Source organism: Tachysurus vachellii, chromosome 2, assembly GCF_030014155.1.
Source record: "Tachysurus vachellii isolate PV-2020 chromosome 2, HZAU_Pvac_v1, whole genome shotgun sequence".
Lineage (NCBI taxonomy): Eukaryota > Metazoa > Chordata > Actinopteri > Siluriformes > Bagridae > Tachysurus > Tachysurus vachellii.
Window position 1 is genome coordinate 13277087 of NC_083461.1, and position 13062 is coordinate 13290148.

The following is a 13062-nucleotide window of genomic DNA, read 5'->3' on the forward strand; positions in this document are numbered from 1 at the left end:
CATATTGATGTATCCAAACACAATAAAAGCTTTTTGCTTGTTTGTTTGTTTTGCTTTGCACTTAGCATAAGAAGGGATGAAGGCTAAGGAGCAATCTGTAGTTTGTATCATTCTGTTCACATCAGTCTGTCCTAGAAGGCTTACACTACTTGATTCCATGATCGTGAACTATAGAAGAATCTTAACTGTTTTGTATTCACAAAATGTTTTCAGAGCCTTTTGTTCATTATATAATGCAAATTACGAAGTGTGACTAAAATCATAATTGGTTTTCTTAATCATAGCATGGCTAATCAGAGGTTACAGGAACTTCACTTTAGTTTCATCAATATGTCCAAAGATTACAGAAATAAAATGCAGCTTTTTGTAAATATTTTATTGTAACCCTTGTGTTTTTGTACACATATCTTAAAATGCATATTTAATGATCAGAAAATCTATATTTTCATGTGTTAAGTATGACATTGCAGTGTATGTTTTGCATGTCATTTCTTCTATAGCTTTATTATTAAAATTCTCTTACCATGTGTGAAATCTTTATGGTTAAATATATTAAGTGAAGGTTGTCCTTTCTCCTGAACTGAATTTCAGGTTAAGTTCACATTGGTCTATAAGTGTTGTTTGCTGCTCCCAGTCCATGCCACTGCTTGACCAGCTCCTGTGATTTACTGATCATCTCATTCCAATGCTCCAGCTCTCTGCCTCTGGCATACATAAATGGTCCAATGACCACAAGTCCAAGGGATACTGTGGAGAGGTTAAAATAAAAAAAAAAAATAAAAAAAACTACTTTAAAACAAAGGTGCTGCATTTTATGGTAAATAATTAATAATAATAATAATAATAATAATAATAATAATATTTTCGCTTATTATTCGACTTGCTGTGTTATTCATTGTTTGACATTAATTTAGTTAAATAGGACCAGAGACCTAAAAATGAGCTACAGCAATGTGTTTTAAGCCAAGTTTCCACCAGTTCAGAAATTCAAATTCAGAATATTTAGAGGAAGAACAATGCCGCAACCATACATGGAGATTTGATCAGATCCTAATGATGATATTGTTTACTATTTGCTTGTAGTGACATTATAACTTACTAGGTGTCTTGGTTCTGATGCTTGGCACTTCAGCAGGTTCTTCACGGGCTACATGTTGGACTTCCAGGCTCAGACAAGCTGCATCTAGCTGCACAGGGAGAAGCCTGAATGTCAGCTTCTCATTAAAAGTGGGGTTGGTGCCTCTGGTTAGTGCTGTCCACTTTGTTTTCACTACCTGAGTGTGTGTCTGCAGAGAAACCTGGACAGAGACATCTGTCCAAACCATTTACTGGTAAAATATTTGTGCAAAGAGGTACATTAATATGATACGATTGTTCTAAATTTAAGTTCTTCTGAATAATTGACATTATTGTATCTCACCAGCATTGCTGGGACATTGGAGTCCTCGGGCTCTAAGCACAACCACAGTGAGGCGCTGTAGAGACTGACTGTAGTTCAAAGACACTTGGATATTGCCATGTTTTGAAAGTGGCTGCATCATATCAAAGAACAGTATGACAAGAAAAATAACCTTAATCTCCGTCATGTAGCAACTCCACTTTTAAATCAGATAAAAAAATGGAAAGACACTTATTAGATGTAAACATTTTCTCTTATCTACCAGATCGCTCTCGGTCTCAAGGTCTCTCCACAGGACTTTGCCCACTGCCTCTCGCAGTTCAGAGTGTTTGAGAGGGAACAGAACATGTCCAACCAGGTGGTGTTTCTTCAGTCTGTCCACGGTGTACAAACTCATGCGCAGAGTGAACTGGTCCACATTATTAGACACCTTAACATACAGTTACAATTAAACAGTTTCAATTTACACATCGGCAATGTTTTGTTAAACATTAGTAAAAGTAGGCATTATATAGTGATATAGTTTTGACTTTCAAATGATTAATAAGTTAGTGTTGATTCTTGAGCTAATTAAAATCACATGCCATGGTTTATTAACTGTGAATCACACACCTTATAATAATGCCCTTCATTAAATCACTCAGTCAAATCCTTACATTTATTTGAACACCTCAGAGAAAATACATAAGAGATACTCCAGTCTGGCCAACCTATTGTCTCCAGCATTTGTAATCAATAGATGATTACAGACATTACTTCCCTATACTAAAAAGGAAAAAGAATTACGGATTACTTATAAGTCTAAGTAGGAAGTAAATAAAACACATTGTTCATGCAAGAAGGAATAAGGACTAAGGAAGAATATGCATTAATAAAGTAGTCAATATAGTCAAAGTATAGTCAAGTTTTCTCCCTACAGTAATTGCACACGGTTACTCAAAAATTTGTAATCAGTTACTTACAGTATGTGTTGGATAGAATGTTGAAAGGTTAGGGTTAGGGTTAGATTTGATTTTTAGAATATATAAGTTTTACATTTGTATTATGTATTGCAGTGTACTGTATTCAAATTACTGTCTATAGTAGTTGTGCTACAATGTGCTACAAATGCAGTGAAGATTAAGTCATTAAAAAAACCTCTGAAGTATTCCTTTAAAGCAGATCACGACACTGCATACCTGAAACACAAAGGTGTCATTGAACTGTGGTTGGCAGCCTTTGCACCGGGCCTTGGCCTGACGATGGTGTCGATCTTCAGATGGCAGGAGCTGTAGATTCACCAGTGTGGCATTGTTTTGATAGTGGGCAGGCAGGTTTGCAGCTTGGAGCAGGGAGACTACCAGCTGCTCTTGTTCCTGCTGATACTGCACAGCAAAACACAGGCGAACAGTGGAGCCACTGGGCTGTGCCCATTCGCTTGGCTCTTCAGGAAGCTGGTACAGATCTGGCCTCAGGCTGCCCAGTGGGAAACAGCCTCCAGTAACATACAGCCAGAGAAGAAGTGCCAGAGGGAAATGGGAGACAAAGATGAGAATTGAGAGAAATCCTATAATTACATAATTAACATCCTTCTAACTTTATTCTTCACAGCTGAGTGACCTACTGCCTATAGTTAGAGAACCACGCTGACTATGCAGATGTGGAAGCTGTTCCCATTGCTCCTGTTCCTCCCGCCCTTCAGGCGCTGAGGCATGGGATGAATTCTTGAAACTCGGTGGCAGAAAGAAGGAAACTTCAGCCAAACTATGATGCATGAGAGCAGAGTTAAATCTACACTGTGAATTAAGGAATATTATATTGCTCTTTTAACCTCCCTAAGCAGCTGTTTTCAGGAAGGAAAGTAAGATCAGATACACACCCATAGGTGCTACGTAGCGATGTTTGGAGCACTGGCGTGCATGCAGGGATAACTGGGTTAGTGCTGATGAGTCTGTCCTGCCTCTGGTCCTGCCTTTTTTTCCATAAGAGATATGCTGTCAGGCCAATCAGCACAAGAAAGAGTAGTACAGCGGATAGACCAGTGGCTAGTGCGACCATGTGATCTAATGGCACAAAAAAATTCAATATTATTGCTATCAGGCAAAATACATCAGTGATCGTTTTTTCCCAGTGGTTAGATCTAATTCAGTTTAGAATTCAGAATCCCTTGCTTTGGTTCATGCTTGATATTACTGGTAAGTATATGTAATTTACTCTTTTCTCCAATATTATACTTGTCATTGTTGGGCCACTAACAGATGGCCTTGCTAGACTGGGCCTTTACAAGGTACATACTGTAAATACTTTTATAACTTTTGTTCACATTTCAAGAAAAGAGAAAGAACCTTTCCTGGGATTTGTCATGAACAAAAATACCATACATTTTTGCAAGCTCAAATACTTGAACACAGGTACCAGGCTCATTAATGTCAATCACTTTCCAAATTTACATTGCACTCTAATGGTGGTTGCTTTTAGAAGACAGAATAATCTGTTACCTGTAACAGATATCTCAGTGACTGCACTAAAGGAGAACCTGTCAGAAACATGACTTGAAGTGTTTATTTTTTTGCCATACCACCCATTGGCACTCCCAGACATATAGTGTTAGTATGACACTCATTGATCTTAATATGTGAATGAGTGATTTTATCCCATCCTGGTTGTTTCTCTAACTACTAATGTGTAAAATATCCCTAATGATGAAAGAAAGCAAAACATGTTGGACCCAGTATAAATATTGTACCCAGTATAGTTAATAAATCAAATGAACTTTTGCAAATCAGAATATGTGCTAGTATTTACATTATTTTAAAATATGTTTTGTAAGACGTAGGATGGAATAAAAGCTAAATAGGATTGCTGAAGTCTCTGAGGTCACAGTTGTGTTTGTGGCAATCAATGTAAAATATGAGAACAGTTCAGTAAATAGTTTTCTATAATCACCATCTCAGTGATTATGGTACAATTGATGCATTTACATGTCAAATATCACCTTTATTTGCTTCAGTAACCAACATAATTTCTGACAAATGTCTCATAGATGTTCCTAGCAAAGGAACTGTTCCCAGCTCAGTATAGTTGAATAATGTCTAGTTTTATGTCAGAAAAAATAGTGCCTCACTTTAAGGTTAGTAGTTATGGTTCACAGACTCTGTCCTGTAGTATTTGTCATATTTACTTATTTATCAGTAATGATCAAACAAAGCCAATTCCATATTCCAGGATGTTCTTATCCCTTTTTGATTGTGAGCCCCATTTTCCTATTCTTGTGCTAGCTGGATCAATATATATAAGCAAAAGAATAAATATTTACTTACCAGCCATGGATAGTCAAAGCCACCACCAACTTCAAGTTTCTTTTTATCCCTCTGTGTGTGATTAAGATCATTGTCCCATACTGCTGCTACTTTCCTACAGTTCTTCAGTAGCTCTTTTGTTTCTGAGCCTGGCTACAAACCTAATCACCCCAGTGTTCCTGCTCTATTTTGGTTAATCAACACACACATGCAGAGGCTACACTACACTCCATGCTTGAGTCAAAGTAAAACTGCCATTTTCTGTACAACATATAAGATAAAACCTGTGGTCAGGCTATGAACACTCTAATCTAATCTTCTATTCCTAATTTTATTCCAGATTAGTGGCATCTGCTGTGTTCTCACCTGAACTGTTTTATTTGTCATGTGTTTCATGAAGAATGAAGAAAGACTTCTATGCAAAGATGGTCATAAAGAATGCCACACATTTTTAAAATAATGGTTTAGGCCATTAGTAACGCTTGCACAAACTTTCTATTGCAATCTCTTCAGATTTGAAACATGTCAGGGTTTACGTCATCTTTAAAATTTTGATACTTACTCATTTGAATATTATAAAATTTGTCAAATCTGGCATGTTTATACATTGACTATTGCATTATCGTGCCTCAGTGACAGCATTATCCTGGTATGGGTTTAATTATTAGGAGCAGACTAAAATGTTATTTCTTCTTTAACATCTTTCTTAAGTTAGTCTGCTACATTCACAGAAGGTTAATGATCAACTCTGGGATACAGGATACACTAGTAGGACACTTTTTAAGATTTTAATCAGTCCCTTTGTCAGTTTTTCCCACACTATGTTGTATAGAAAATAGGTGAGTAACAAACTACTCTGTTGTATATTTAAACTGCTTAACACCCATGTTACTTTGTTATCTGTTACTATGTTAACACCTCTGTTACTATGCACAACCCTCTTCCCTCACTGACCAAATTTTACTTGAGTGATTGACCAGTCTGTTTCTCACCACAGCAGTGACAGTACTATGGTAGTGTGTGTCTCACTTGTTGTCATTAGGTACAACAGTGTTGCTGGGGTTTATAACCACCTCACTGTCACTGCTGGGTTGAGAGTCTAACTCCATCCTGGAAAACTCTGGCCAACAGCAGCTCTATGCTCAGAATCTGACACTGATGTTGGCTATTAATATGCACTGTCAATGGAAAGTGGAGCTACAGTCTGTAACTGTATACCTACAAGGTGGATTAACATGGAAGGTTTGCACAAACTGTAGTTCTTAAAAACAATCCACAATACTCTTGCACAAACACAACACACCTTTCAGCAGTGGTCCTATGGAGGTCTCACATGGATTTCATTCAGAGGTACTGACTGATTGACAGATTTCCTTTAGTATATTTTTGGTGTCCTCTTTTTACTTTACTTAGAAAAATGGGAAATGACCATACCATACATTCACAGCAACCATAAGATAACTTGATAAGTTTTAATTTATATATATTAACAAAGCCAATGGCCCCTTTGAAAAATAGACTAAATAGACTATTTATATACATTTATAGACTATACTAGACTAAAGTATTTACTGTATATACAAAAATAGTAATATAAGGCTGATAACTGAAATGAAAATATCTTATATCTTAAAGCTCAGACATATATATAATATATATATGTATATATAATATAATATGGCTAATTTTTGACTTTATGCTATTCATTTTCACTGAACACATGAGGACACTTGCAGTCTGGCATTAATGATGTAGAGCATAATGTTTTTGTGACAGTCACCATTCTATTTTCAAAACCTGTTTTCAAAGGTGCTGTTTTCATTGTTCCCACGGCAACCTTAAAAATGTCATGATGAAAATTCATTGGGCTCCCATCGAGCATGGCTGTTTCTATAGCAACGAGAAGAGAGATGGATGAGTAAGAGACAGTGATTGTGCATGTGTGTGCATGGTATGTGAGAAAGTGACTAAGAAAAAGCAAAAATAATGAAAGGAGTAAAAGGTGAAAAAATGTAAAGTAGGTTGTAGCATATGAACAAGAGATTGCAATACTAATTAGTGGTCTGTGTTTCTTTCTAATGGATTTATTATGGATAGCAGGAAAGACAATGAGTTAAAAGACTGGGATGTCTAATCTGCTTTGACATTTGAACTGTATTTCTGTGACACTCCACTGTCTCCAGTGTGACCTCCCACCCCAATCCTCACCCTTAACAACGCCCTCTCATCTCCTCCTCAAGCCCTCCCTCCACTGAGGATTTGTCTCTCACTGGCAGAGCCTGTGGTTTGTAATCAGATGACAGTAGGCGATAATCCAACACTACACTCACTTGTGCTAGGTTTTGTGTACTTCTTCAAGAGCACGCAGGAAGAGACGAGAAACGAAGGAGGAGGGGAAAGAGGGACTGATGTGAAAGCTTTCCAGACGTTTGGAATGTGGGAGGTGTGTATATGTGAAGTGTGTGTATGTGTGTTAGACAAGAAAGTAGATATGGACTTACCTATGCAAAGGTTTCTGTACCAGCTGAAATACAGACTGGAGGGTGACATGACAGTAAGTAAAGCGAGAGTATGCAAAGAGAAAAAAGGAGTAATGGTGAAGAAAGGATCGCTTGTTTTTTTTTTTTTTTTGCTCCGTAAGTCTGATGGGTGTGTTTTGTCTGGGTTTTCAAGCTGTGACTAAGAGGATGATGGTTTAGGGGTCAGTCAAAGGATGTGTTTTATGATGCAGGTATGTGATGAGTTTATATAAAACATCTAACATGGTATTTTTAGATCTAGTCTGAAGGACAACTGTTACATCTTTCCATAATGGTATTGCATGGATAAAGTGTGTCAGCATGTGTATTACTGAAGTTCCAGTCATGTTGCTAGCATTTATGTTTACAAAATAATCACTTGACTCCACATATCAAAGTTGAGTCATCTCCTGTCTAAGTTCTATCATATTAAACAGCAGCAAAGATTGTTTATGAATACACACATACTGAGTTAAGGAATGTCATGTGTCAGAACGTCATTCAGAAATTCATTTTGTGATGTACCTTAAAGTTCTGCCAATAAACTTTTCACACATGAAAACTGTAAGAATTCCCTCTTATCTAGAAGCTAGTATTTACAATTCATTTTAAATGTTTTTATTACCTGCCTTGTAGCATGTTCAATATCTTAAAAATTGTATGTAATTATGTTTACCAGCATAAAACTTAAGTACATGATTTCATAATATTACTTCATAATGGTTTATAATCTATATATTTGTTCATAGAATGATGCAGACACTAATATTGAAATGCAGTATAAACACAGATCTGGTATTTGTCCTTGTAGTATTTTGTTGCCCATTATAATGAATTATATAAATTACATCTTGCACTAACTATAATCAACTTTGGGGAAGGGGAAAGTGTTTTTGTTATAATACATTATACAGTACCTTATGTTACAGATACAATACCAGACTATGTGTCATAGTGCATTATAGCATTAAGATGTTTTAATGCAAGTTATTTATGAACATATATTTCATTTATAAACCTATATTTGTGAGCATACAAATCTTCATCAAGTTTTGTGGCAGACCCAGGACCTGCTGGAGAGATTACAGCTCATAGTCTGCCTGTAATAAGTGACTGTATATAGTAAAATCTTATCTGATCTTCTCATTCTGTTGCCGCTGCAAACCCCACCAGGAAAATGAGAATAAATGAATGAATGAATGAATGAACGAATGAACGAACGAATGAACGAATGAATGAACATGCTATACACCCTGTAACTTGTATCAATGATTATGGCATTATATGATTTAACCTTGAACACTGGATTTATAAGAATGTTACCATATACAAAGTGTTTAATATCTCACTGGTGACATGACCACTGAAAAAAAATATTTCTTATGTTTAATTAGCATCTTTTACTAATTATTTTGATATATATTATCAGAACATGTCCATAAAAGGCTGCAAATGGGCTGATGGCTTAGACTGAATCCCTGTCCATAATTTTGTCAGCGTGCTACATCCTTAACAAGATTATTTTTACCTTGATGTTCAATATAATGAAAAAACCTGTACCACATGCAAGTGCATTTGTGTCACTGTGGTTTTAAAGATGTATTACCATCAATAACTAACAATTGCTCATAATACAGACACATATGTGTGTGTGTGTGTGTGTGTGTGTGTGTGTGTGTGTGTGTGTGTGTGTGTGCGTGTGTGTGTGTGTGAGCACGTTCACAGTTGTCATCAAATGATTGAACTATGATATAAACACCTCAGAATATCTGAATGTGTATAAATAGTGTAGATAGAATGTGTTCTTTGTTTGGCTATAATTGCTTTCTCTTTTACCTCCTGTTTTCAACTCTTTCAGTCTGAAGAGGTGTCCTGATCGACTCCGTCTGTCACTGTCACTCAGCAGCAGAGTGTGTCTACCTGTGTGTGTGTGTGTATAAGTGAAGTACACATGTGGGCCTAATCCTAAAGCTCAGCTTGTTCTAAGCCAACTGTAATCTGATCGGTTAGTTAGTGCATTTTTGATTTACTTGATTTTTTTTTTGCATGGTTATGTTAAAAACAAAAAGGACAGTTCCTCACACACATGATTAAACAAATGTTCTTTTACATGTACAGTATGTATGTTTGTATGTGTGTTTATTTGTTAAATTGTGACCTATATTTAATTTTGAATAAAATTGCATTGCTGTAAGTTACAAGTAAATAAATCTGTGTTTCCAATAGGTTTTTCAAAATGACACAGGAAAAACACTCTGAACCTGGACTCTACCTCCCTAGCAACCATCTTGGTTTTGCCCGATCAGAGATGGAGCTTGATCATGAGCACCCAATTATCTCCTTATCTAAGAGTTTCTCAGACATGGCCAGTGGTCCTACTCAGCGAACGGATCTAGCCAGGTACCGGCAACATCTCCGCAAAACTGTCAGCAATGCGGGCTACCCTCAGAGACCAGTTGTAACAGGAAGATCTGTCACAGGCATGCCTTCATCTTTGGAGCTTGAGAAATGTAGCATAGCTATAGGTGGTGTTAATACCAGACCAGAGACTGTTTTCTGTTGTGGGCAAGCTACACAGCCCTGGAACATCAGTGAGGACTCACAGCAAGCATACGCTGCCGAAAGGTGTGCACCATGTTCCCCATCCATGAACAGGATAGGCTGTCTAGAGGGTAGGGAGTCATGTTGCCAATGTTACAAAGAGGAAAACTTGAAAGCCAGTACCAAAATGGTTTATGGGAGGTTGTCTCCAGCTCTAGGCACCAGGCTCCATCTTAGGAATACACACAGCCCTGCACATCAAGGGATGGGTGATGAACATTGTACGCAGAGTCCCTTTAAAGATGAGAGGCAGCATTTACCAGCATGCAGGTCTGCATGTGTTAATAATGCACTGAATGCTGGTTCCTTCAAAAAAACTTGTCATGTTGTGCCCTGTCATGGACATTTATTACCTTTACCAGCCTGTACAGGAAGTCCTTGTTTACCCGAAAGGTCACTACTCCATTCACCTTGGCATGGTTTTCCACCCCTGGTGTCATCTGTCAGTGAGACGAGATTAAACAGGTCTGCAGGTCACTGCTGTGGACCTGAAACACATGGGACGAACATTTCTACTGTCAGACAACAACAAAATAGACAGTCTGGGATTGTCCATCGGACAGTAAGAGATGCCTGCAACATGACATCTCAAAAGAACTTTAGAGAAGTTGGTGTGCAAACCATGTCTACAGATTCCCTTATTTCTCCTCTCTCTAATACTTTCCCTGAGATCAGTATAACAACTCATCCATGTTCAAACACAAGTCCAGATGGAGATGATATGGAGACCAGGATCTCAGTAAAGGAGGTGGAATGGGATGCAGAGGGAATGACATGGGAGGTCTATGGGGCAGCTGTAGACCCAGAGGAGCTTGGCCTGGCCATCCAGCGTCATCTAGAGCTTCAGATCAAAGAAACAGCAGCCGCTGCTGCTGCTCAGAAGAAAACAACTGCAGAGAATAACTGTGCCTCAATGCAACAAAACAACCGACAAAGAAAGAATGAAAATATGGTACGATTATTGTGTGGTCCAGCATGCTTTTCTCAGTCCACTGCTGTCGAAGACTGAGGAAATAAATGAAATTGTAAGCCTATAAGCATGTAAACTGCCTTCTTTACCTCTTAATTACTTTTTTGAATTAATATTCCAGATGACATCTAAGTACAGGGTATGTGTCTGTTCATCCCTTAAAGTCCCAGCTTATTAATCATTTATAACTCTCGAAGCAGAGAACTAATATATTTTCTGAGGAAATTTGAAGTGGCAAGATTCTGGAGGTTTACACTCAGGAACAACTGAACGGCAATACTTGAAATTAACGTACGCATGTATATTGTACCTGAGTAAAATCTGGACCTGGTAAATGTATCTGGAGAAAATGGGTAACATGATAGGACAATTGGCTATAAACAATCAAAATGCTCTTTCAGATTTACTGTAAAGTACAGATTATAATTAATTGGTTACATTTAGTATTTGTGCTTTGACAGAACAAATAAGATTCTGATATCTATTATGCTTTACATTCTTACTGCTAGCAGGTATTGATTAAATGTACATGCTTTATTTCAAACATAACATAAGATTTTATCGGCAAGCTGGTGGTGATGTTTTATTTATTTTTTAATACTGTTCAGAAACATAAACACAGACATTGTTAAGTTTTTGGTGTAATGAAGACATTATAGTTTACATTAATTACTTACAAACCATAAATCACAAAAACAAATGGAAACCATGTCTACTGATTTGCCCGTTTCTCTTCACAATGTGTTTCCTCATTAATAATTCATGCTTTGTAGGAAGTTATTCAAAAATGTTTCAAAATTGTTTTTTTAAAATTGGAAAATTCAACTGGACAGAGGTGATTGTTCGGTATTGTTCGAAACACATTCTAAAACTATTAAGGAATTATCACCTACATTCAGGGTCATAGTTTCATGACACAATCTTCTTACTGTGTATTTTATTGTCACTATCTATATTCAAGGGAAGAGTAAACTGAAGCATTAATTGCAGAATCAATTATGGTTCTTTAAATTTGTGTGGTGAAAAAGCTATAACAGGTCATTGATGAATGCATTTGTGTATAATGTGTGTGTGTGTGTGTGTGTGTGTGTGTGTGTGTGTGTGTGTGTGTATTTTGCCAATTCTGGTCAAATCTCAGAATGTACTCACAGCTTTATTCTTTTGCCAAAGCAAATCATACCTTTCTTTAGACCACAGCATTGTGATTCACTGTCAATAGATAAACAATATAATAATCTAAAAGGTCTAATAAAAATGATCTTAATATATGTTACTCAATGGAAGTGTGAACAACAGCTTTTGTCTGCATAAGTGCAACAATAAATTGTTTGGAAAAATAAACCTTCTTTTATTCAGAGTACATTAAATACATGGTGATGTGGCATGGAATACAAAACGCAGGTGTGGTTGTCTATGTGTAAGAGCATCTATGTTTCTGCGTGAATCATTAGAGAGAAAGAGTGAGAGATCAGATGAGGATCCTGTTAAACCTAGTGAATATTGTTCTGGTAAAATGCTCTGGACAATTCTATTGTCCTTTCGTTGACATTTTGTGTGTTTGGATGATCAGGCACATTCTCTGGTTTTGACAGTACTGGAGCACCTCATCTCACTGTGTTTGTCGTGTGCTTGTTGTATCATGTTACATCATTTAGAGTAAACACAAGTCAATCGGGGTGTCGACGTTAGCTAACGCTCCATCTAAAGACTATCAATAATCTGTAATATCATTAATCTCAGAATCTGACAGTGTTTAAACATTTTATAACACTTCATATTTGACATGAAAGGCTCAAAACATAATGCTCGGCTGAACCATGATTCTACATCAAGGTTTCTCGATCTCTTTAAAGCATGTATCCTCTTTCAGGAAAAATCCAGACCTCTTATGATTGCAGTATAATCAAACCATTCAAACGTTTATCACATTCAACAACTCCAACCAATTATGTATGTAATGTTAAATGATTCAGATACCTTTTCCATACATTTTTTTTAATGAAATTAGTTTCATAAGCATCATGGTGGTAGTTTTTGCAGATTTGCAGAACAAATCTAGCAGGTTTTCCCATTAACACATGGATTTCCCACCTCCCTAAAGCATGCAGGTGGGTTGACTGACTATGTATAATAAGCTCTACAGGTGAATAAGTGTGTAAATGTGTATGCATAGTGCTCTATAACAGACTGGTGTCCCATCTGGGTTGAATTCTCTCATTTTGTTGCTGTCATTGAAAGTCAGTGGACCCACCTTGACCATGATAAAGTAATTTTTGGAGAGTATTTTGGAACACA

General features: G+C 36.9%; 2 protein-coding genes across 6 annotated transcripts; one reads left to right on the plus strand and one right to left on the minus strand.

Annotated features, from left to right (window-relative positions):
• Positions 1 to 355: 355 nt before the first annotated feature.
• Positions 356 to 4864, minus strand: syt15 (synaptotagmin XV). The gene is made up of 8 exons (XM_060890103.1): positions 4699 to 4864; positions 3258 to 3441; positions 3003 to 3142; positions 2578 to 2873; positions 1662 to 1829; positions 1421 to 1532; positions 1100 to 1312; positions 356 to 747 (listed from the first exon to the last, which is right to left on the minus strand). The coding sequence occupies exons 1-8, from the start codon at positions 4703 to 4705 to the stop codon at positions 599 to 601; spliced, it is 1269 nt and encodes a 422-aa protein (XP_060746086.1). The 5' UTR covers positions 4706 to 4864; the 3' UTR covers positions 356 to 598.
• A 1537-nt stretch (positions 4865 to 6401) lies between these two features.
• Positions 6402 to 12104, plus strand: LOC132859378 (GRIN2-like protein). Of its 5 annotated transcripts, XM_060890141.1 has the most exons (4): positions 6402 to 6595; positions 7017 to 7120; positions 7350 to 7408; positions 9423 to 12104. In XM_060890141.1, the coding sequence occupies exon 4, from the start codon at positions 9433 to 9435 to the stop codon at positions 10804 to 10806; it is 1374 nt and encodes a 457-aa protein (XP_060746124.1). In that variant the 5' UTR covers positions 6402 to 6595; positions 7017 to 7120; positions 7350 to 7408; positions 9423 to 9432; the 3' UTR covers positions 10807 to 12104. The 5 variants fall into 5 exon arrangements, with proteins under 5 accessions (XP_060746124.1, XP_060746098.1, XP_060746106.1 ...); XM_060890115.1 differs by having other exon boundaries at positions 6402 to 7120; XM_060890123.1 differs by lacking the exon at positions 7350 to 7408 and adding an exon at positions 9055 to 9201 and having other exon boundaries at positions 6402 to 7120.
• The last annotated feature ends 958 nt before the right edge of the window (positions 12105 to 13062 follow it).

Bases quoted from the DNA above. Each gene is read 5' to 3' on its own strand.
- syt15 (XM_060890103.1), bottom strand. The intron at 3,143-3,257 runs GTGTGTATCTGA...CATGCATCATAG, and splicing joins TCGCTACGTAGCACCTATGG to TTTGGCTGAAGTTTCCTTCT. The intron at 748-1,099 runs GTAAGTTATAAT...ACCTCTCCACAG, and splicing joins CATCAGAACCAAGACACCTA to TATCCCTTGGACTTGTGGTC.
- LOC132859378 (XM_060890115.1), top strand. From the start codon at position 9,433: ATGACACAGGAAAAACACTCTGAACCTGGACTCTACCTCCCTAGCAAC.